The 24,189-nt window shown below is 45.9% G+C and overlaps 1 protein-coding gene across 2 annotated transcripts in view; it reads right to left on the minus strand.

The window, feature by feature from the left end:
- The window catches only part of CILP (cartilage intermediate layer protein), a 68,329-nt gene that overhangs the window by 7,474 nt on the left and 36,666 nt on the right, over positions 1 to 24,189 (minus strand). For both annotated transcript variants that reach the window (XM_073653415.1, XM_073653414.1), the window contains 4 exons: positions 6,974 to 7,243; positions 2,443 to 2,628; positions 1,999 to 2,307; positions 293 to 401 (listed from right to left, as the gene is read on the minus strand). In XM_073653415.1, the coding sequence (XP_073509516.1) occupies positions 293 to 401; positions 1,999 to 2,307; positions 2,443 to 2,628; positions 6,974 to 7,243 (874 nt within the window). The remainder of the gene's footprint in view (positions 1 to 292; positions 402 to 1,998; positions 2,308 to 2,442; positions 2,629 to 6,973; positions 7,244 to 24,189) is intronic.

A 24,189-nucleotide genomic window follows, 5' to 3' on the forward strand; every position in this document is an offset into this window, starting at 1 on the left:
TGCTCCACATTTACTTATCTGTAGAATCAGTTTTAGAAGAAACCTAGCTCTTTAGTAGAAGTGAATGTGCTATTAAGTAGTTATAGGTTTTGTTTACGCTCACAATGAAGAACATGCAAGACTCGGCTTTGAGAAGTTTAGAAATCTAGTATCCTCATACAATCATTATATTCACAAATTTCAGCGCTAATTGAAAAGTTGCTGATGCCTTTATTACACATGCCTAGTTCATACAGGATTGCTGGTTACATTTAAGTAAAACTATGTGGATAAACCCGTCAGTGTCACTTACCATAGATATTGCTCTATGGCTGGCTCTCCCACAGCACTGCAGCAGAATGTGACGCTTTGCCCCACTCTCCTCACCTTGGCTTCAGGATTTTCTAGCATGTAAGGCTTTTCTGTGGAGATAAGGATCACAAAGGGAACACAGTTTAAATGAAAAACATTTGGAATTGTATTGTCTTAGCAAAGTTTGATTTCAATGTTATCTGATAAAACAAAGATCCATTTAATATAGCATTAGTGTAAAAAATGAAAATAAGTCAGCTGAACCCAACAATTTTTATAGGATTGGCCAACGTGTTTATGGCTGTATGCAAGTTACTTGACTTTCTCCCTACGGTTATCTTCATTTTTGTACAATATAAGGTGCTATTAAAAGGTATCTGATCACAACTTATGGTAGAGTTAAGCCCCCGTCACACTAAGCGAGATCGCTAGCGAGATCGCTGCTGAGTCACAAGTTTTGTGACGCAACAGCGACCTCAGCAGCGATCTCGCTACGTTTGACACTTAGCAGCGACCAGGCCCCTGCTGTGAGATCGCTGGTCGTGTCGGAATGGTCTGGACATTTCTTTGATCGTTGAGGTCCCGCTGGGTAGCATGCATCTGTGTGTTTGACACCTTACCAACGACCTTGTTGACGATTCAGATACAGAAACACATAGGCGTGCATCGTTATACAGATCGTTACGGGTCGCCGCATCGTTGCTACGTCATTGGGAAGATCTGACTGTTTGACATCTCACCAGCGACCACACAGCGACACAGCAACGATCCCTGCCCGGTCGTATCGTTGTCGGGATCGCTGTAGCGTCGCTTAGTGTGACGGGGCCTTTAGTCACTCATTACCTTACTTTGTGGCTCTTCTTTCTGGTTCTCTCTTTCTTTTGTAAACAGGAAGGAAATACAGTTTTCAAACGCTCACCCTGCCCTCCATCATCCAGTGAACCCTACACTTTAGGTCGTTTTAGTTTATTATTAAGTAAGTAGCAATAGAAATCAGTCTCATGGTTTTTGAAACTTCAAGGAAATCAACAATTTCATTGTAAATCAGAATTTTGGTGATTTAAAATTGCAGTCAAATTTTTCCTGTTATTAGATTTGTGTTTTTTTCTTGATTTTACTTACATAGTGCCATCATATTCCACGCACTCTACAGCCATCATCATCCCCGTATCCACTGGGTTTAGCATTCTAAATTCACTATCAGTATCTTTTTGGATTTTTGGGAGGAAACCCACACAAACATGGGAGAACACAAACTATTTGCAGATTTTGCCCTCAGTGTGATCTGAACCCACCACTGAGCCGCCATACAGCCCTTGTTCAACACTTATTTGTTATTCCCATGTCTGTCTTCCTTGGACAAGATGGGAATAAAAGCTTCTAGGTCTCAGTCATCATAGATGAGGTTATGAAAACAGCTGAGCGAAGTTGTGCTAGGTTGTTTGCATAACTTCCATTAAATTGGGGTTACAGAAACAGCGTATGAAAAGTGAGCTACACTGTTGGCATAACTTTAGGTCATTGTTGGCATCTCTATTTGTGGTTATGAGAATTCCACTCAGTCAATGAATTCATACGTAATATTGAGTTTTGACCAGAGTTCAGTTTTTTCCATTTGTAGCACTTGGCTCAGCCTTCATGAATTAGTATTAACATCCCTGACATTCAAAACACAAAGAAAATATAATATAGTCACATTACTCTTACCTTTCCTCTTCATTCTAATATTGATGGGTGAGGATGATCCATTGCTTTGAGGAATTTTTACATTGAGCACAGAGTATTTTTCCAATTTCAATTGCAATGTGCTGTTGGGGCACAAACCGACCACGCGGAACTGGCCTTGGCCATCGGATACTGCTTTCACTTTGGGTTTTTTAGAGATAACATACACATTTACACCAGCAGCGGGCGCTCCATCTGGAAGTGTGACCGTGCCGTACAGTATTTGGTTCTTGCATTCACACACACTGCAGTCTGCACTCGCTTTGCCCATAGGACAGGTGAGGCTGCATACTATGAAGAAAAATAAGGATGAATGCAACTTTATGGCTACAAGATAAGTGTTAACAACAATTCTATTAGTTATTTTTTTATTAATTAGTTATTGATCTTAAATCATAAAACCAAATACGAGTTAATTTTCTTTACCTGTACATGGGGCACCAGTACATCTGCGCCCCTCCTCAGTGGGTCCATTACAGTGATCTTGCCACTGATCCTCGGCTAAACAGGTTCTTCTCCGAATCTGCATGCCATTGCTACCACATCTGGCTGAGCACATGCTCCAAGCTGACCATTCTGACCATGGATCTTTTGGAACAGTTGGTTGAAAAACTGTAATAGAAATACAACATTAATGCACAAAGAAATGACAATGTGGTGCTTCTTTTTTACAGATGTGTTAAATGGTTATTGAGACAACACAGCATTTCTTCTTAATCACCCAGACATCTAAATTCAGGAGAAATACACTATTATTCTTATGTTGACTTTTGAATTTATGTGTATTTCTTTGGTTGGTCAAGTAGGACAGACTATTGTTAGTGTAAGCCTGCATGTTGACACTTGAGCTGATATTAACTGCAACTTATGGTCTGTTATCTCTGGTGCCAGAGATTGAGAGTCATGAAAGAATGATGTTTACTAAAATTCTGATTACATATTGTCCCAGGCCAGCTAGCTTATTGACTAGCTAAACAGGATGACAAACTGCAGATCGATTAGATGTTCTAACAATGTAAGTTAAACTCATTTCACCTCCCTCATAAAAGGACAGTTGTGAATTGTGGAAGGCTTATCTGCCTCTGTATCAGATAGACTTTACAAAAACTTAGCCAAGAGAGACTCTTCAGGACAGCAATAAGAACACATGGCTCCATCAAGAGGAATACAGATCTGCTCCAGTGAATATCACTGAACTCTTAGAGACGTAATGAAGAAATCTGGGTTGGGACACTCAGGTCACCTGGCCACACATCTCATTGCTCTACTCCCGGCGGGCCAGCGGAAGGGTGAGACTCTGTAACTTGCACCATCTTGTGTATTTGCTGGGACTGTTCTATATGTTAGTGATTGCTGGTGGTTTAATAAATTATTGCCACATTGTTTACCATCACCCTGTGATTAGTGTTCTGCCAACCTTATGATAAACTGTCTGAAGAACTAAACAATATATAACTTTTATTTATTTATTACTCCTCTCCATTGCGGAGACATTAGCTTTTCAATTTTAGTGCACCTAATATGCGAAATTCCCTCCCAACCAAAGGGGCAGTAGGAGAGATTCTTTTAGATGGCGTTTACTTTTTCACCTGTATGACAGTTTCCAATCATAAGAAGGCAGCCTTATACAGGTGAAAAAAAGCAAATGCCCCCAGAGAAGGTGAGAATCAGCTTTTACAATGTGATCTGGTTAGACTGATGTGTCTAACCTTATCCTCACTCCTTGTTGTACTCTAATGTTGTTACATACAATGCTCTGGATCTATCCAAGGTATCTGAGAGTAATGCCTTACATCCTATGATAGCTCCAGAGCTATGTATGTGACAAACGCTGCATGCATGATCATCTTCATTGTTATGATGTTTCAGCTCTTTTCTGTACTGATACGATATCATTGGGAGAAGAGAGCAGCAGCGACATTCACATGAGGTATAAAAAAAATACATACTTATGGCAAATTACATGTCTTATTTAATTAGTCATGGTTCTGATATTATGAAGAATGTTGCCTTATCTTTCAAGGTTGAATTTTGGCTTTTCTCTGATTGGGATTTTGTATGAAAGGATGAAAGGTGGCGCTTGGTGGACTTGTGTGGTTGATAAAATACATGTGCAACAATACACATAATAGATGTGGGAAACATTATTTCAGTTGGTGCATCATTGAAACTGCCACATAAGGAAGGAAAAGTCAGGGAATTTTGAAAATCACTGCATGGATAGACATGTTAATGATATTCAAATGATGAAAAAAATGGAACAACATTTTAAAAACGTCTCAATTTATTCAGTATCGAGTATGAAATTCCTCCACTTACATGACTCGGCTGCTATTACTGAATCTATTAATGGTTGTCTGAGAAATGTGCTGAATGTTGAACGCTTAATGCACTTGGGCATGCAAATCATCAATATCTGCTGCTGGCAGCTCCCTTTGCAATTCCTGACCATTGAAGTCCCAGATTTATTCGATGTGAGACAAGGGTGGAGAGGCTGGTAGCATGTTTAGGCCAAGTAGGCTGCTCACAGTCGCAAGAGCAACATGTGGCCTGGTACTCATCACTGAAGAGGATAGACCTTCAATACAACCTTTATTGCTGTCTTGATGTGCACTTTTATAGCTTTTGAGAGCGGTGATGTGAGGTCAATGAACAGGCCTTCATAAGAGAATACATCACCGGTCCTACTCCAGGGATTATGGTGTGGGGTGGCATAATGTACGATAGCCAGACCCCTCTAGTCTTCATTCCAGGTACACTAACAGCTCGACATTACATTGTGGAACCAGTGGAGCGGCCATTTCTCCAAAGCGTCCCACAAGCCATTTTTTAACATGACAACATCATGCTGCATGTTGCTTGTGCTACTGTGCTAAAAGTGCTACAATGGCCTACAATGTCCCCGGACATGTCTCCCATTCACCACATCCGGAACATCAATGGTTAGTAATTGCAATGGGAGCTGCCACCAACGGATCTTGATGTTTTGCTTGCTCAAGTGCATTCAGTGAGGTAGAACACTCCTCAGACAACCACTAATAACCTCATAGATAGCAGCCAAGGCATGGATGTGCTTATTTTCCTGTGTGTACTCAATACTAAATAAATCTAGATGTTTTAGAAGTGTTTCCATTTTTTCATCATTTGCCTATCATTAGCATGTCTATATATCCTGTGATTTTCATAATTCCATGACTTTTCCTTTTTGGTTTTGTAATCTCAATGTTGAAGAGTGTATAATGAATACCCCTTTTAAAGGCAATCTGGCAGCAGATTTTTGCTATGTAATCTGAGATCAGCATAATGTAGCTGCTGAGACACCAATTTCAGGGATGCCACAACCCAGAAGTTTGGTCCTAATTTTGGTAAAAAGTTGGGTCCTTTCGAGGGATTTTAGGAGCACTTATGAGAGCTTTTGACTGTGATTTATATTTCATAAAATAAGCAGTCTGGGGCTGCCCACTCTTATTAAAAAAGCAGCAGCCCCAGATTGGTGATAGGTACTTTTCAATGAGATTTTAAAAATGTCATTTACAAGTTTCGTAAATTTTCCTCACATAAATTGACTTGCTGTGTCATGTCAGTATTTTGTGCAAATTCATTGTGGTTTTCACTCTTGCAATACATACAGTGAAATTCTCAATAAAATCCGCAACATAATCTGTAACACATGATGCAGGGGAATACAGTGGAAAGTCTGAAGAAATGTTGCAGACACACTGCCGAAAATCAGCACAAAAACCCGTATCAAATCCACAATGTGTGTATGTACCCTTGGGGATGATCATCCAGAATTTTTATGCCTTAACCTTAAATCTACATCTCCGAATTTACTTAATTTGGGTAATAGAGCAGCACTCCAAACTACAGTAAAGGGAAAATTGGTAATATCAACGCCTTACAGAAGAAAAGAAACATTTTGACAAAAACAGGTATAATTAACACAGTGGCGCTTGTATCTGAGGTTCTGGCTAGCAGCAAATAAATGCAAATGCCACCATTTGTCTAATTAGGGATATAAAGAATCTGTAAAATTCGTGCTTCACTAGAGCCAATATGGAAAGTAGCAATAATATGGAAAAAGTGCAATTTAATATAAAACTAGACCCAGGATACACAGAACCGTATAACCACAGATTATGCCTCAAAATATCTGCATGGAATATAGATGGAGTCCAGAATCGGGAAGCAATATCCGTATATGATTGATATACAAGTGGCAATGTACCTTGTAGTGTCAGTCCTTCCTCTGACGAAGGAAACCATCGTTTTCCAAAACACGTAGGATGAAGTTTGGTCCATTAAGAGATTCATACCGGCACTAACAGCGTGACGTCACGGACATTCTCTTCTGCGTCTATCAGCTGTTCCCCAGCCATTGCTTCAGGATCTGGACTGACACTACAAGGTACTTTGCCACTTGTATTTCAATCGTATACGAACATTGCTTCCCAATGCTGAACTCCATCTATATTCCATGCTGCTAATCACTATGCACTTTATATAACCAGTCCGCTAAGTGCCAACCCATAGTAGTTATATGCGGTCAGATATTTTGAGGCATAATCTATGGTTATAGGGTTCTGTGTATTCTGGGTCTAGTTTCATATTAAATTGCACATTTTCCGCATTATTGCTACTTTCCCTAGCTGTCCCCTATTGGCTCTAGTGAAGCGCGAATTATACAGATTCTTCATTTTGACAAAAGTGCTTATGACAGTACTTTTATATATAAGTTATATAAGTTATGGACGTTTTGGAACTCCAGTGAGAATATAATATAAAGTTGAAATCAATAAATATTTAATGCAATATAAAATTGTAAAATTCCACACCCCACCAAATATTTTATGCTGCATTACTTATACTTATATTCCAGATGATATCCACATTCACACATCATAAAAATACAATTGTTTCATAAACGACAAAAAAATATAGAAAATGGTGAACTCACCAACGGGACACAAGAAGCGAACTGCATAATTAGAACAATTTTTGCCTTCTTCTTGCTCTGTGTTGATACACCAGAATCCTTTAGTCAGGCTGTAATGTACCACTTCTCCAGTCTTTCCTGCTGGAACCCACTCTGTTGTCCGTGCTTCCATACGTCGAGGTTTTGAGCAAACTCTATTAGGATAGTAGAACCTAATGGCATCCAGACGCTCATAATCTCCATTGCCACCTGGGTGATCAATGTTGAACCAGGTTGTCCATTGCTGAAACTCTGAGCAGTAGCAGAATAAATGAATTAGTATTTAACATATGACAAAGGTAAAGAAACTATCACTGTAACCTAAAAAATGAAAACCATATCCAAATGAGGGGCCTTCATTTATGACGTCCATATGCTGGATAGACTATAGCAGTATGCTACATTACTTTGACGGTCAGAGTAGTGGAAAATTGATGGAAAAGATGAAAATTGTGAGCAGCAATCACTCACCAATCGTGGGTGGGTTAGCACAGCCAGTATAAAAGATAGGGGCCGGACAAGGAATACTCTTGTCTGTACTGTGTAGGGATAGGAGCTCAGTGACACAGGATAGGGATAGAGAAAAACCAAATGGGATTGTGATGTATTACTTCAATGCTGATGAGGCAGATTAAACATTGGAGTGTTGGTCTCAGTCTATGAATACTAATCCAAAGATTCAAGTGATATATAGGGGACTATTGTAGCTGTATAGTCACTTTTGAATTAATTAAGCTGTGATATATTGCAGCAACAGCATCTTAATAGCTGCATTTTTTTCACAAGACCTGTGTTAAACCCTTTATTGCTCATTTTGAAACTCCAAAATACCAAAATCTGAATTCAAAGCTTGTTGTGTCACTGAAATTGTGGTTCCTGTGTTTTGAGATGCAAAAGCCATTTTTTTTTTAAAGAGAATTAATCAGCATAATCCTAAAACTTAAACACAACTGTTTATCTACTAAAGAGTGTGCATTGGTTAAAATATTTTAGCCCATTCTCTTGCTCTAATAGTCTAATATAAAATGTGTACACATGCCACCTAAATTCAACGATCATTTGCAGGTGCTTGTTCTCTTAACCTAATTTTTGGGTTCTATCCTATTTTGTAATAGGGTATAAAATGTATCTTTATTTTTTGAATACCTGTTTCAATTGTCTACTATAGATATTGTATACCCCATGACCATACTGCCTGCTATTGCCACATGTTTTTGCTTAGTAACTCTGCAGCCTAGCATTTTCGGTTTCCTTAAATTACATTTTGTGATGCTTGTCACTACTCACAGACAGACCGTAAGGCAGAGAAGTCAGACATTCCAGGGCCAGTACCAAGAGAGCACGTGGAAATCCAAGGGGAACGACAAAGGTGTAATTCAAGTCACGGTCCGGGGTCAAAATACCAAGAAAAAGCGGGTCAAAGCAAAAGGACGAAGGGATAGTCAGAACACGGTCCAAAGGATCAGGCAGCGGAAGATCAGAACTCAGCACAACAGAATCAGGCAAACACTCACCAGGAAGCACAAACTACATTTGGCAGGGATCAGAGTTAGATAGCTTAGTTAAGTAGCTGGGCAATCTCCAGAACAGAGAACACCTGGAGAAAACCCACTACCTCCCAGTCACAGATTGACAGTCTGAGCTGACTGTCACAAGATTGGATGGCCGAGCTGTCAATCAAAACACCAACAATTCAGCATGATTTCATAGGGCAGCAAAACAGTCAGTCACTCATTGAACGGAGGAATCAGGGCACATTTCAGTTTGGTTGAAGGGGAAAAATCATCAATATTTAGCAAAGAAAAAATGGAAAAAAATTATAAAAAAAACCCCCAAACAATAAAAAAAGCAATAAAAGGTGTGATGAACCTGTAGCCGCCATCTTGGTAATGATAAATCATATCCAGGGATGGCCACACTTCAGCAGCCCCCACCCTTGGGACCTTCTGTTAAAACGTCAACTAGATAGTTTCCCCCCATCCAGGCTCCTGTAAGATAAGAAGCCTACTTAACACTTGAATGCTAGGAGCTTCAAAGACTTCGAGAGGAAACACAGCCAGCAGGGGGGGGTGCTTCGTCTATCTGTACCTGACCATTTGTCCCATAGGACTAGTTTCTTTGTCTGTCACAAGCATGGAGGCATAAGATATAGAAACATGAAAAGTACACGCATGTTGCGTGGGATGGGCCAATAAAAAAATATCACGGCGTCCCGGAGCCATTGCGCACACAAGCCTCCGCGGTAGACGTTTGTACGTGCTCTGGAAGCCAAGATATAGCGCTGAGCCATTCCTGAGGACCGTATGGTATCATAATTGATATCAAAAGGTCGGTTACGGCGACCCGAATCCATGGGAACCCCTGGGGGTATCATGAGACCATCCCAGAAGAAGTTATTGGGTTCCATAGAATTTGGGCTTCTGATCGAAGTTAGACCTGAGGGTGGAGACTGAGCCAGCTGACCTCACCAGCAGTGGGCGGGACGGGGCAGGTAAGATAGCAGGACAGACAAGAGACAAGTCAGTCTTGACCCAAGAGTGGGGTGCTGAACGTCTGAGCACCAGCTGAGGCCACCAAGGGGAGGAGCAGTTTGACCATGCGGTGGTAGGCCTCAGCCTGTAACAAAGAACCGTGCCTGCGACCGCAGAATCCTCTCCCTGCGTCACAAGAAAATCAAGAAACCGGTAACTGATATGCTGTGGTGATTCTGTGTGTTGTATTCCATTGTTGTATAGTTTAGCCTGACCTTATACCTGTGTATATTTAGTTGTATATCGTGTATCTAGTGTATTATTATAATCAATTACCTCAAGTAATTGTGGGCCTGCCTTTTATTCTGCATAACGAACGCACGTCCGTGTGAGCTCGGCTCAAGCCAAAACTCTACCCAGGGTTGGTTCCTGACCCGATATAGGCCCATTCACGGACTGGGCGTATATCTAAAATAGGGACTGGTGGCAGCATACCAACTGGGGATTGGGGAAGGCTGGTAGTGACGGTCGGAGGTTCAGATATATATATTCCTGGCGCGGCCAAGGAAGATATATATACCGCCCTCACTACAGAGGGCCCCGATACCCAGTAGGTTACAGGACAGTCTCCCTGGCGACCGCTTATCCTAGGTGCAGTTCCTTGACTGACCTGAGGCTAAGAGGGCGCTAGCGAGTTGTGCTGTGTAGTGACGTTACGGTTTAGTGACGTTGAAGGGATAACACACTACCGTGTTCCCTGCGCTGGTTGCAGCTACCTGGCACTACTTTCTCTAGGTGCAGTACCTTGACTGACCTGAGAGGTAAGGGGGCGCCAGAGAGCTGCACCCACCGGCCGGCTTTCATCACATTGGTGGCAGAGCGGTGGGATTGCAGAATAATAGTGTTGTGGGACCCCTACTCCCAGGCACTAAAGACTGCCAGTGGTAACTTCCACTGCTGGAGTCTTAAGGTCAGCCCAACGTTAGACGGTCAGGCTAAAAGTATAACAAGGTGTGTGCAAACTCAGGGTTGCAGCGGTGTCGGTTACCAAGATGGCAGACGGCACCAGGAGCAAGACCCTGCAGGAGGCTAATGCTACGGTCCGTGTGGCAGGAGGGGAGGACATTGTTACTCATGGCGAGGAGGAGTCCAGCCCGGGCACCTCAGGGAGCCAGTCCCCAGTATACGGTCCCGCAGTGGGCTGCCCACCACCTACCCAGCCCAGCCTGTCCAGATCACAAGCCCTTTTACAAGCGGCTATGGCAAGTCTCCAGTCTCATGGCGATGCCGTCTACAAAACCCTCCTGGCAGCATCAGAGAAGGCAGCGGAGGAGGAGCGCGAAGCTGCAGAGCGCCGGGAGGCTGCGGAGCGTGAAGCTGCAGAGCGCCGGGAGGCTGCGGAGCGTGCAGAGCGAGCTGCGGAGCGCCAGCACCAACTGGACCTGGCCCAGCGGGGGCTTCCGCTAGAGCAACCAACCCATCAGGAGACCAAGTCGTCCAAAGTCCGAGCTGAGGACTTCCCTCTACTGGAGAAGGATGGGGACCTGGACTCCTTTCTGGTGGCATTTGAACGGACCTGTCTTCAGCACCATCTGGCCCGGGATCAGTGGGCCAGATACCTGACCCCCCGTTTGAGGGGTAAGTCCCTGGATGCCTTGGGGGACTTACCTGCCGGGGAGGTACAGAACTACGACTGCATCAAGCGGGCCCTGATCCGGCAGTACAACCTCACTCCCGAGTCGTACCGCCAGAAGTTCCGGAGCCTGCTGCGTGGCCCCAAGGACACCTGGACCGATCATATGCGGGCGCTGTTGAGAGCCGCAGAGCACTGGACCTCGGGTCTAGCGCTTACTACCCGCCAGGAGGTCCAGGAACTGTTCGTCACGGAGCAGTTTTTGTGGAACTGCCCAGAGGACCTCCGACAGTTCCTCCGTGACCGAAAACCAACAGGGGCTTCTGCTACAGCCGCCCTGGCAGACGAGTATGCCAATAACAGGGCGCCTGAGCTGAAGAAGTCTGCCAGCAGCACCTGGAGAGGGGGTAAGCCCAGTCATGCCCCTGTTTCCCCGGCCCCTAGAACACAAGGGGTGTATCCCCCTGTTGCCCTCTCCAGGCAAGGACCAGACGTAAGACGTTGTCATCTATGCAACAAACCAGGACACTTTAGGGCTGAGTGTCCCCAGCGCCAAAAGACCCCATCCCATTCCCAGAGAGCGCCCAATGTTTTGTGTGTGGGAGGGGGTGGTGGTAGGTCCCTGGACAACATCCAACCCGTCACCATAGGCCGTTCTGCGGTCATGGGACTGCGGGACACGGGCGCTGAACGAACACTGGTACGGCCTGAGGTGGTGTCCCCCCAGGACTTGGTACCAGGAAAGACTCTTTCCGTCTCCGGGGTTGGAGGCGTGGAGCCGGCACTTCCCGTTGCCATGGTGTATTTGGACTGGGGTGCCGGAAGGGGGATGCGGGAGGTGGGAGTAACGCCAAATATTCCCGCAAATGTTTTATTAGGGACCGACTTGGGGCGTCTAGTATCGCAGTATGTACCCTCTGAACCCCCAAGTTCGGCCCCCCAAGAGTGTATTGATTTGTCTGCTGCTAATGCCAACCATGTTGTATGTAGTGTGTGTCCTGCTGAGGAGGAGGGAGTGAAACCTGAGGGTAACACCTGCACAGACACAACACAAACAGGGTTAGTGAAAGCAGGTGGGGAGTGTGGGGATGCCCGCAGAGGTGCTCAGCCGGCGTGCCGTGACCTCTTGTCCTCCGGTGAGGGAGGGGGCGGGCAGGATTCTGTAGAGGGAAGCTCAGGGATGGAGAGGGGGGCAGCTACCGGCAGTGTAGGGCTCCCAGGGGTATCCAGGCTGCTGAGTATAGGCCCACTGCAGGGGGAGGAACAGGCCATGGGAGGTGGGGGTGTCCCAAGAGAGGAGCCGCCAGGTAAGACCCCAGGGCAGGAGTTCCCCACATCCGAGATGTCCAAAGGCCTAGGAAGCCTGCCTGATCGGGCGGCTTGGTCAGAAACAGAGGGGAAGCAGGCACTACCCACGGTCACAGCGGTCATAGCCGCTGTCACCAGGAGTGGGAGCGCCGGAGCCCAAGGAGCCTTGCAGAGGTCCGACGGCTTCCCCACTTCTGACCAAGTGTCTGCCGGGTCAGACAGCGGCCAGGTGACATGCCCGGAGGGGCTGACGGAGGATGTGGCAGTTTCGTCGATTCTGGCCACATCAAGTCAGGAATTTCAGGCTGCGTTGGAAGCAGACGACAGCCTGAAAGCTCTCAAGGAACAGGCGGCACAGCCTCCCATGGAGTCAGACTGCGAGCGGGTGGTCTGGGACCAGGGACGGCTGTACCGGGTAACGGTCCAGCAGGGTTCACCGGAGGCGTGGCCCAGGGACCGACAGTTAGTGGTACCCTATCCGTTCAGGGCGGAATTGTTGCGGATCGCACACGAGATTCCGATGGCCGGACACCTAGGGATCGCTAAAACCAAGGCCAGGATAGCTCAGCATTTCTACTGGCCTGGGATGGGAGCCGCGGTGGGTGCCTACTGCCGTTCGTGTGACACCTGTCAGAGGGTGGGGAAGGGGGGCCGCGCCCCAAAGCCCCACTGGTAACTCTGCCAATCATCGAAGAGCCTTTCTCGAGGGTCGCTGTGGATCTTATTGGACCTCTGTCCACTCCCAGCCACTCCGGGAAATGCTTCATACTCACGGTAGTGGACTATGCCACCCGGTACCCGGAAGCGGTAGCTTTGTCGTCCATTCGGGCCGACAAGGTGGCTACCGCCTTACTGGAGATCTTCTCCAGAGTGGGTTTCCCCCAAGAAATGCTCACCGACCGAGGGACCCAGTTCATGTCGCGGCTGATGGAGTCCCTCTGTAAGCAAATGCAGGTGCAACATCTGGTGGCCAGCCCGTATCACCCACAGACTAATGGCCTGTGTGAGCGGTTCAATGGCACCTTAAAGCAGATGCTTAAGATGTTGGTCGACTCCCACGGGAGAGACTGGGAGCGTTACCTCCCACACCTCCTATTTGCTTACCGGGAGGTTCCGCAGGCCTCAACGGGGTTCTCCCCCTTTGAGCTCCTGTACGGGCGACGGGTACGGGGCCCCCTGGCTCTGGTGAAGGAAGCATGGGAAGGGGATTTGGCCACCCCCGAGGTGTCGGTCATCGAGTATGTCGTGCGCCACCGGGACAGGATGATGGCCTTGGCAAAGCTGGTGCAGGACAATATGGCCCAGGCCCAGGCCGACCAGAAGCGGTGGTACGACCAGAATGCTTGTGAGAGGACCTACCAGGTGGGTCAAAAGGTGTGGGTACTGGTCCCCGTACCACAGAACAAGCTTCAGGCAGCCTGGGAAGGTCCCTACTTCGTGCACCAGAAACTCAATGCCGTCACCTATCTGGTCACCCTGGATCACGCCCGTGGAAGGAGGAAGGCCTTCCACGTGAACATGATGAAGGCTCATCATGAGCGGGAAGCGACTGCCCACCCAGTGTGCAACCTTCCCGAGGAAGGAGAGGTAGAAACCCTCCTGGATCTGCTCACCCAAGCCAAGGCGGGTGGGTCCATCGAGGATGTGGGGGTTGGCCACCAGCTCACGGAGGACCAACGGTCCCAGCTGGGGACCACCCTGCACCCCTTCCGGGGGCTGTTCAGCAGCCTGCCCGGAAGGACTGAGATGGCTGTCCACGACGTGGACACTGGCGATCACCCGCCGATCCGGCGTTCAGCATATCGGGTCTCTTTCGAGGTGCAGGGAAACATGCGCCAAGAGATAGACGAGATGCTGAAGCTGGGGGTGATCCAGGCATCCAGCAGCGCGTGGGCCTCGCCTGTAGTCCTCGTACCAAAGAAGGACCGAACTACACGGTTCTGCGTGGACTACCGGGGGCTCAACGCTGTAACGGCCACCGATGCGTTCCCCATACCACGCATCGATGACCTGCTCGATCGGATGGCCGGGGCTAAGTACCTGACCATCATGGATCTGAGCCGGGGGTACTGGCAGATTCCTCTGACCCCCGCGGCAAGGGAACGCTCTGCCTTTATCACCCCTTTTGGACTGTACGAGTCCACAGTGATGCCATTCGGCATGAAGAATGCCCCTGCCACTTTTCAGCGGATGGTCAATACGCTGCTTGAGGGACTTGAAGGGTACGCGGCTGCGTACTTGGACGATATTGCAGTCTTCAGTCCCACTTGGGAGGATCACCTAGAGCACCTGCGGCAGGTGCTCGGTCGGATCCACCGGGCAGGCTTGACCATCAAGCCGGAAAAGTGCCAGCTGGGCATGAGTGAGGTCCTCTAGCTGGGTCACCGGGTAGGCGGGGGGGTTCTGAAGCCAGAACCGGGGAAAGTGGATGCCATCGCATCCTGGCCCACTCCTAGGACCAAAAAGCAGGTGATGTCCTTCTTGGGGACCGCCGGGTACTATAGGAGGTTCGTCCCACACTATAGCACCCTGGCCAAGCCCCTGACGGACCTCACCAAGAAGAAGCTGCCCGTCGCAGTCGACTGGACAGTCGCCTGCGAGACAGCTTTCGGGGCACTCAAGGCCGCCCTAAGTAGCTCCCCTGTACTGCAAGCTGCCGACTTCGACCGGCCGTTTGTGGTACAGACCGACGCCAGTGACTTTGGCCTCGGTGCTGTGCTAAGTCAGGTCAACACGACAGGCCAGGAACATCCTGTCTTGTACCTGAGCAGGAAGCTACTGCCCCGGGAGGTGGCTTACTCCACGGTGGAAAAAGAATGCCTGGCAATTGTATGGGCCCTGCAGCGTCTGCAGCCCTACTTGTACGGGAGCCATTTCACCGTGGAGACGGACCACAACCCCCTCAGCTGGTTACACACGGTCTCTGGGTCGAATGGCAGGTTGCTACGCTGGAGCCTCGCTCTCCAGCAGTACCACTTCTCCATTCGCCACAGAAGAGGCCGTGACCACGGTAACGCTGACGGGTTATCCCGGCAAGGGGAGGGTGCAGAAGGACGCACGGGGGAACACAGGAATGTGCTACCCCCTCGCGCCCTCGTATAGGGGGAGGTGTGATGAACCTGTAGCCGCCATCTTGGTAATGATAAATCATATCCAGGGATGGCCACACTTCAGCAGCCCCCACCCTTGGGACCTTCTGTTAAAACGTCAACTAGATAGTTTCCCCCCATCCAGGCTCCTGTAAGATAAGAAGCCTACTTAACACTTGAATGCTAGGAGCTTCAAAGACTTCGAGAGGAAACACAGCCAGCAGGGGGGGGTGCTTCGTCTATCTGTACCTGACCATTTGTCCCATAGGACTAGTTTCTTTGTCTGTCACAAGCATGGAGGCATAAGATATAGAAACATGAAAAGTACACGCATGTTGCGTGGGATGGGCCAATAAAAAAATATCACGGCGTCCCGGAGCCATTGCGCACACAAGCCTCCGCGGTAGACGTTTGTACGTGCTCTGGAAGCCAAGATATAGCGCTGAGCCATTCCTGAGGACCGTATGGTATCATAATTGATATCAAAAGGTCGGTTACGGCGACCCGAATCCATGGGAACCCCTGGGGGTATCATGAGACCATCCCAGAAGAAGTTATTGGGTTCCATAGAATTTGGGCTTCTGATCGAAGTTAGACCTGAGGGTGGAGACTGAGCCAGCTGACCTCACCAGCAGTGGGCGGGACGGGGCAGGTAAGATAGCAGGACAGACAAGAGACAAGTCAGTCTTGACCCAAGAGTGGGGTGCTGAACGTCTGAGCACCAGCTGAGGCCACCAAGGGGAGGAGCAGTTTGACCATGCGGTGGTAGGCCTCAGCCTGTAACAAAGAACCGTGCCTGCGACCGCAGAATCCTCTCCCTGCGTCACAAGAAAATCAAGAAACCGGTAACTGATATGCTGTGGTGATTCTGTGTGTTGTATTCCATTGTTGTATAGTTTAGCCTGACCTTATACCTGTGTATATTTAGTTGTATATCGTGTATCTAGTGTATTATTATAATCAATTACCTCAAGTAATTGTGGGCCTGCCTTTTATTCTGCATAACGAACGCACGTCCGTGTGAGCTCGGCTCAAGCCAAAACGCTACCCAGGGTTGGTTCCTGACCCGATATAGGCCCATTCACGGACTGGGCGTATATCTAAAATAGGGACTGGTGGCAGCATACCAACTGGGGATTGGGGAAGGCTGGTAGTGACGGTCGGAGGTTCAGATATATATATTCCTGGCGCGGCCAAGGAAGATATATATACCGCCCTCACTACAGAGGGCCCCGATACCCAGTAGGTTACAGGACAGTCTCCCTGGCGACCGCTTATCCTAGGTGCAGTTCCTTGACTGACCTGAGGCTAAGAGGGCGCTAGCGAGTTGTGCTGTGTAGTGACGTTACGGTTTAGTGACGTTGAAGGGATAACACACTACCGTGTTCCCTGCGCTGGTTGCAGCTACCTGGCACTACTTTCTCTAGGTGCAGTACCTTGACTGACCTGAGAGGTAAGGGGGCGCCAGAGAGCTGCACCCACCGGCCGGCTTTCATCACAAAAGGTTAGAGAGAATCTGTCAGAAAGTTTTTGCTACCTCATCTGAGAGCAGCATTATGTAGGCAAAGAGACCCTGAATCTAACGATGCGTCAGTTTACTGGGTACAGCCGTTCTGACACAATTAGAGTTTTTAGATTTAAAATGAAGCAGAGCTGAGAAAGCTAACCCCGAACACAACAGGCTCTCTCTTTTGTCTATAGACAGTGAGCTGCTTATCATAGGAGGGGACGGAGTTGGACCAGCAAGCACGTGCAACTGTAGCTGCTATGTTCCAGACCATGTAATCTCCTAGTAATAAAACCTTAAATGTAAGTAAACAACAGCACACAGCTTGACATATGACAGATCATTGAAATCTACCTCATGCTGTCCTCAGATTACATAGCAAAAATCTTCTGACAGGTTCTCTTTAAGGTTTGACTGGTTGCATTTAACAATCATAGGCACCAAAACAATACTGTTTTGTTTACCTATGTAGCAACCTCTTTAATTAAGGTTAAAGAGTATCTTTCACTACATTTTTAATATTGAACTGGAAACAGGATGTAATACTGTCTGCCGGGCGGAATAAAACTTTTTATTTTTTTCTTATTTTTCCTCTCCGACACGGAGATATTAGCAATGAAAGTAGTTGGGACCTAATGAGTTACCTTTTGTTAAATGGATGTTATTAGATAATTTTTGATGGGGGAGTGTATGTCTCATCTTTGTATGAGTTGACCAATAGCCAGGGGCGAAACGACTGCGGTCACAGAGGTCACGACTGGGCCTGTGCAGGTAAGGACCCGGTGACACCAGTAGAAACTTCAATTGGATGTGCGTCCTATGGAAGTGTATTGCTGCGCATAGACCCATCGGGTCCGTGAGCAGCAATATACGCTGCCGGCCAATCAGAGGCTAGCAGCTGATATCGGCGTACACATGACTGGGGATGCATGTCAGTGACGTCATGCGATCTCGTCGCTTGCACACTAAATTCAGCTGCCGGCTTCACAAGAGGATGCCTGGTGGGGGAGCAGACGGAAGGTGAGTATTCATTTATTTACTTTGCTAAGAGCTGTGCATTATACTTTACGGATGACTATGGGCTGTGTATTATACTATATGGCGGACTATGGGCTGTGCATTATACTATATGAAGGATATGGGCTGTGTATTATTCTAATATGGAGGTGCATTATACTATATGGAGGACTATGGGCTGTCCAGAATAATATATGGAGGTCTATAGGCTGTGCATTATACTATATGGAGGACTGTAAGGAGTACATTATACTATATGGAGGACTATAGGGTGCATTATACTATATGAAGGACTATCGGCTGTGCAGTATATTATATGGAGGACTATTGGATGCATTATACTATATGGAGGACTATGGGGGTGCATTATACTATAGGGATAACTATAGGCTGTGTGGTATACTATATGGAGGACTATGGGGACTTGCCATGGGTGTGTCAGGTTTGACAGACAGTCATATGGGGTCCGGCTGTAGAAGGTCACTTCATTTGGCCTTGCAAACATCTTCCTGATCCTTTCATGATCCCTCTTGCTTTAGGACTCAGCGGTGATCATCACCTTCTGCTGCTAATTATCACGCCCTTGCTGTATCCTCAAACATACTCAGTTTCTCCAGAAAGTTGCTGGTGATAGAGTGTTCTGATTCTATTCAGGCCTGAAATTCTAGTAGTCTGCTAGAATTTTCTAGGAGTTCCTTTGTGGATTGTTGCCGTTTTCTCTCCGGTGTCATCTTGAAGCTAAGTGTATTCTCTTGTTTGTTTCCCTTGTGTATACTTTAGTTTGCAGGGGGGCTGACTAGTGCTCACTCCTCCCCCTCCCTACCTAGGGCCTAGCATTAGGTTCAGCTAGGGACAGGTTTCCTGCTTGGCGATAGGTGCAGAACCTATATAGGGTCCATAGGGGAGTCAAGGTTTGTCGTTTGAGTTGTTTAGGGGTCTCCACTCCCCCTTTACCTACTTGTAGGGCACCCTTCCCTTTTCCTGTCACTATACGCTGGGTTGTCCCCATACCCAGCGTGACAGGAGTGCATTATACATCTGCTATGGGGCCCCATGACTTCTATGTACGCCCCTGGTGAGTATAACAGTTTATTTTTTCCTATACATTAAAGAACAGTGACAGAAAGGGGGATATATACCAGGATGAGGGATATATATATATATATACACCAGAATGGGTCCAGGATGGGGGACATATATACCAGGATGGAAGGCACATGTATATATATAGTACAGACCAAAAGTTTGGACACACCTTCTCATTTAAAGATTTTTCTGTATTTTCATGACTATGAAAATTGTACATTCACACTGAAGGCATCAAAACTATGAATTAACATATGTGGAATTATATACTTAACAAAAAAGTGTGAAACAACTAAAAATATGTCTTATATTCTAGGTTCTTCAAAGTAGCCACCTTTTGCTTTGATGACTGCTTTGCACACTCTTGGAATTCTCTTGATGAGCTTCAAGAGATAGTCACCGGAAATGGTCTTCCAACAATCTTGAAGGAGTTCCCGGAGATGCTAAGCACTTGTTGGCCCTTTTGCCTTCACTCTGCGGTCCAGCTCACCCCAAACCATCTCGATTGGGTTCAGGTCTGGTGACTGTGGAGGCCAGGTCATCTGGCATAGCACCCCATCACTATCCTTCTTGGTCAAATAGCCCTTACACAGCCTGGAGGTGTGTTTGGGGTCATGGTCCTGTTGAAAAATAAATGATGGTCCAACTAAACGCAAACCGGATGGAATAGCATGCCGCTGCAAGATGCTTTGGTAGCCATGCTGGTTCAGTATGCCTGCAATTTTGAATAAATCCCCAACAGTGTCACCAGCAAAGCACCCCCACACCATCACACCTCCTCCTCCATGCTTCATGGTGGGAACCAGGCATGTAGAGTCCATCCATTCACCTTTTCTGCGTCGCACAAAGACACGGTGGTTGGAGCCCTAAGATCTCAAATTTGGACTCATCAGACCAAAGCACAGATTTCCACTGGTCTAATGTCCATTCCTTGTGTTCTTTAGCCCAAACAAGTCTCTTCTGCTTGTTGCCTGTCCTTAGCAGTGGTTTCCTAGCAGCTATTTTACCATGAAGGCCTGCTGCACAAAGTCTCCTCTTAACAGTTGTTGTAGAGATGTATCTGCTGCTAGAACTCTGTGTGGCATTGACCTGGTCTCTAATTTGAGCTATTGTTAACCTGCGATTTCTGAGGCTGGTGACTTGGATAAACTTATCCTCAGAAGCAGAGGTGACTCTTGGTCTTCCTTTCCTGGGGCGGTCCTCATGTGAGCCAGTTTCTTTGTAGCGATTGATGGTTTTTGCAACTGCACTTGGGGACACTTTCAAAGTTTGCCCAATTTTTCGGACTGACTGACCTTCATTTCTTAAAGTAATGTTGGCCACTCGTTTTTCTTTACTTAGCTGCTTTTTTCTTGCCATAATACAAATTCTAACAGTCTATTCAGTAGGACTATCAGCTGTGTATCCACCTGACTTCTGCACAACACAACTGATGGTCCCAACCCCATTTATAAGGCAAGAAATCCAACTTATTAAACCTGACAGGGCACACCTGTGAAGTGAAAACCATTTCCGGTGACTACCTCTTGAAGCTCATCAAGAGAATTCCAAGAGTGTGCAAAGCAGTCATCAAAGCAAAAGGTGGCTACTTTGAAGAACCTAGAATATAAGACATATTTTCAGTTGTTTCACACTTTTTTGGTAAGTATATAATTCCACATGTATTAATTCATAGTTTTGGTGCCTTCAGTGTGAACGTACAATTTTCAAAGTCATGAAAATACAGAAAAATCTTTAAATGAGAAGGTGTGTCCAAACTTTTGGTCTGTACTGTATATATAAAAAAATATTCAGGATGGGAATATTCATGATGGGGGTGTCCAAATCTTGCACCAGGGCCCGTCAGACTCTAGATACTCCACTGCCAATAGTTTAGTTTTCTCAGTGTGTGAGATGTAAGAATACAGCCCTGATCTTCTGATCTAACCTTCTACATGATTAGAAAGTGCAACAGAGTTTACCTTTGTCACATTATAAACCCTTCTATCAGCTCTCCTCCTCTCATGGCAGATCAGCTGTGCTTTACAGCATCTTCTCCCACATTACTTGTGTGGAGATGAGTCACACTTATGTCTTTTGTTTTCACAGTATCTTTTGATCGCTTTGTAGTGATAGCAGAGCAGGGTGTCATTACATCTCACACAGGAATAGCTTGTTGTACTCTCTCTGCATAGCAATTACAAGTTACTTTTATCACAACAGACATAAGTGTGACTTATCTGAAAACAGGTAGTATATGGGAAGGGGCAGTACAGCAAAGCTGACAGTGCTGGGGGAGGGGAACTGATAGAAGGATTTGTAACGTGACCCAGTTAAACTCCACTGTACCCTCACCCCCCACATCAACTATTACACAGCTCTACAATTTTTTTTCTTCAGGTGCCAGCCAAGTTTTTTTTTATGAATTTAGGGTATTTGAGGTGCTGAATTAAAAAATCCCATTACTTTTGCTTAATTAGTTCTAGTTTTTTAGATAATACATCCATGAAAATAATGCATTCACCCAATGTGACTTGGGTCAACAAATGCAATAGCGTTTGGACTTTTGGTCTGTCTTTTGACTCTTTAACAATGTCTTAGGTAATGAGATATCCCACATAATTATTTTGTATTTCAATTTGCAGGCTTACAATGCTATAAGAGCGACTATTTGAAGCCAGAATTCTACTGTAATTAATTAATTAACTATTAATTATCTCAGAAACTAGAGCCAATCTGGCAAAACCGAACTCATATTCTTAATCAGCACCATAAACTTAATATAAAACAGTTGGAACATCGTTGGCACCAAAATCACTGTATACCAGTGATCTGAAAGGCGTTTCATTTGTGCTCTAATCTCCAAGCACTTTCTATCCATGCAAGAGGTTAGACCAGATCAGCGCTGTATCAGTACATCTCATACTGTGAGAAGCCTAATTTATGGTAGGGGCGTGTTCTTTTTCTGCTGTGTTGCTGCTGCTTAGTCAGCTTCATATAGGGATACAGAGAGAAGAATTACATACTTTTCACTGAGGGTATCTAATAACACCCACTTGGACTTTTCGACTTAACAAAAAGTTAACTTATTTGGTCCTAAATACTTTGATTGCTAATATCTCCTTTGATTGCCTATAACAGAGAAGCAAAATTAAAAAAATAAAATAAAACAAAATGTTGTATTCTGCTCTGCAGTCACTATTCAAGCATTTTTGTTAAGGATAGGAGAAAAATAAACAGTTATACGTTTTTTATTTTTTTGCCTACCTTTCTCAATATTTTATTTTGGCAATGGAACACCATAAAACCATACTGTGATCTGTTGATGCATTTTTAGGCAGTGTTCCTACCTCCTGCCATTAGTTTTCATATGGTTCATTTTGGCCTGTGGGAATTCCTGTGGACTATGCCAAAAGTTTGTAAATACTGTATATTATTGCAGAAAATCAATCAAATTTTGCCACACCTGTTTAATTTGCCAAATTTGAAACACATATATGTGATACTGGTATTATGGTCAGGCTGTTGTTGAGTTAAACATTTTTGTCCGCCACATGAACCCTGCCATTGTCTAGCATTTCTGGTCAATGTCATATTTTTCCTTGGTTGGCTAAGTTTGTCATCAAAATTTGGACACAAATTAAATATTATCCTTGTGTCAAAAATGTATGCTAAACTCAAAACGTGGCACAGGCAATGTAATGGTTGAGTCAACAGAAAAAAAATTAATATCACATATGAGAATGTGTTAGCTGCTATCAGCAACATCCCTGGCACTCCTGGCAGCATACTTCCCGGCAGTAGTACAAAACGCAGGTCACATTTGGTCTCCTTTGCCAAGAGTATTAGTGGGAGGAAGCAGAGGGTGTAATCAAGGATATGTCCCAGCCTCTGACAGCGATCCTAATAACTGGAGTCAGTGTTCTGCTCAGTCCACCTCTCCTACAGCTATAATAATGTTGTACATATCAGAATTTCCAATTCGTCAATGACACCTGTTTCTGTTTTGCCCTACAGACCCCTAACCCACAGCACACTGGGGGTCTATGGAACAAACTGCACCGCAAAAAAATGCTTCCAGTTGATTTTTTAAAAGAGATGAACAGTCAGCCTTTGTTCTTGGAAGACATGGTGTAGTCATGGAGTAGATGAACAACATGATTCTGATGCCAATCTGTGTTTCAGGCTTTGCAAGCCAAGGTGGTAGGAATATTGTTCGTGGTAGTAGCACTGTGAGTCAGGGCAAACCTTAGGATGGGAATCGGTGGAGGGCAAGGAGCGCTGGCCATTTTCCACACTAAGGCACCTGTCTGCCAAATTAGGGATGATGATGAAGATAATGATTCTGTGGTGGACAAAACCTGCGAACCAGACAGGGGTGACGAGAAGGTGAAGACATCAGTGGAGGAGATTGCTTGCATCGATGATACAAATCGCAGGAAACATGTGTCAAAAAGATCCTCAAGGGCCAAATCAGCGTTTTCTGCTGTCAACTCTGGAACAGGTTATGCCGCATGCTTTGTACCAATAAAACATGGAGGAGGAGGCTATGCAGCTCCTGAAAGGTCTGCTTGTGGTGGTGGCTAGTGATATGTATGGGTTTCTCGCACGTGGGAGTTCTTTTGCATGTAGCTGCCAGATGATTCTTTGGCACTCTACAGCCTTTGCAATAAGAAAATAAGTTGTGAACATCCCAGCTCTTATAGACTAGGAACTACGGCTTTCATTCTGCCAAACGAACATCTGATTTAACTATGTGCTAAGTTACATCGGCCAGCAATCAGACCAAACCTCAAGTTGTCCTGTTCCCCTTCTCGCCATGCTAGTCTTTCTGTCAGCCAAGATGCACACCTAAATACTACCTGGTCGGTGACATCACCACCATCATTGTCATCCTCTTCTTGTGCGTGTAATACAGCAAGTACACCTTCTCCTTCTTCTCCATCACAATGACAATTTTCCATTCACAATTATGTGTTGAGGAAACAAGCATATGTTCCTAGTCATCCGCTTGTTTGCCAACTAAACTCTCCCCTTGTCAAGTTGCTGTTGGTGTAGTTGCTACCTTACTAGTTTGTTGATTCTGCTGTCTTTCAAGAAATGATGGC

Source organism: Phyllobates terribilis, unplaced genomic scaffold, assembly GCF_046119375.1.
Source record: "Phyllobates terribilis strain yellow unplaced genomic scaffold, ASM4611937v1 Scaffold_11__3_contigs__length_659146591, whole genome shotgun sequence".
NCBI classification, from domain to species: domain Eukaryota; kingdom Metazoa; phylum Chordata; class Amphibia; order Anura; family Dendrobatidae; genus Phyllobates; species Phyllobates terribilis.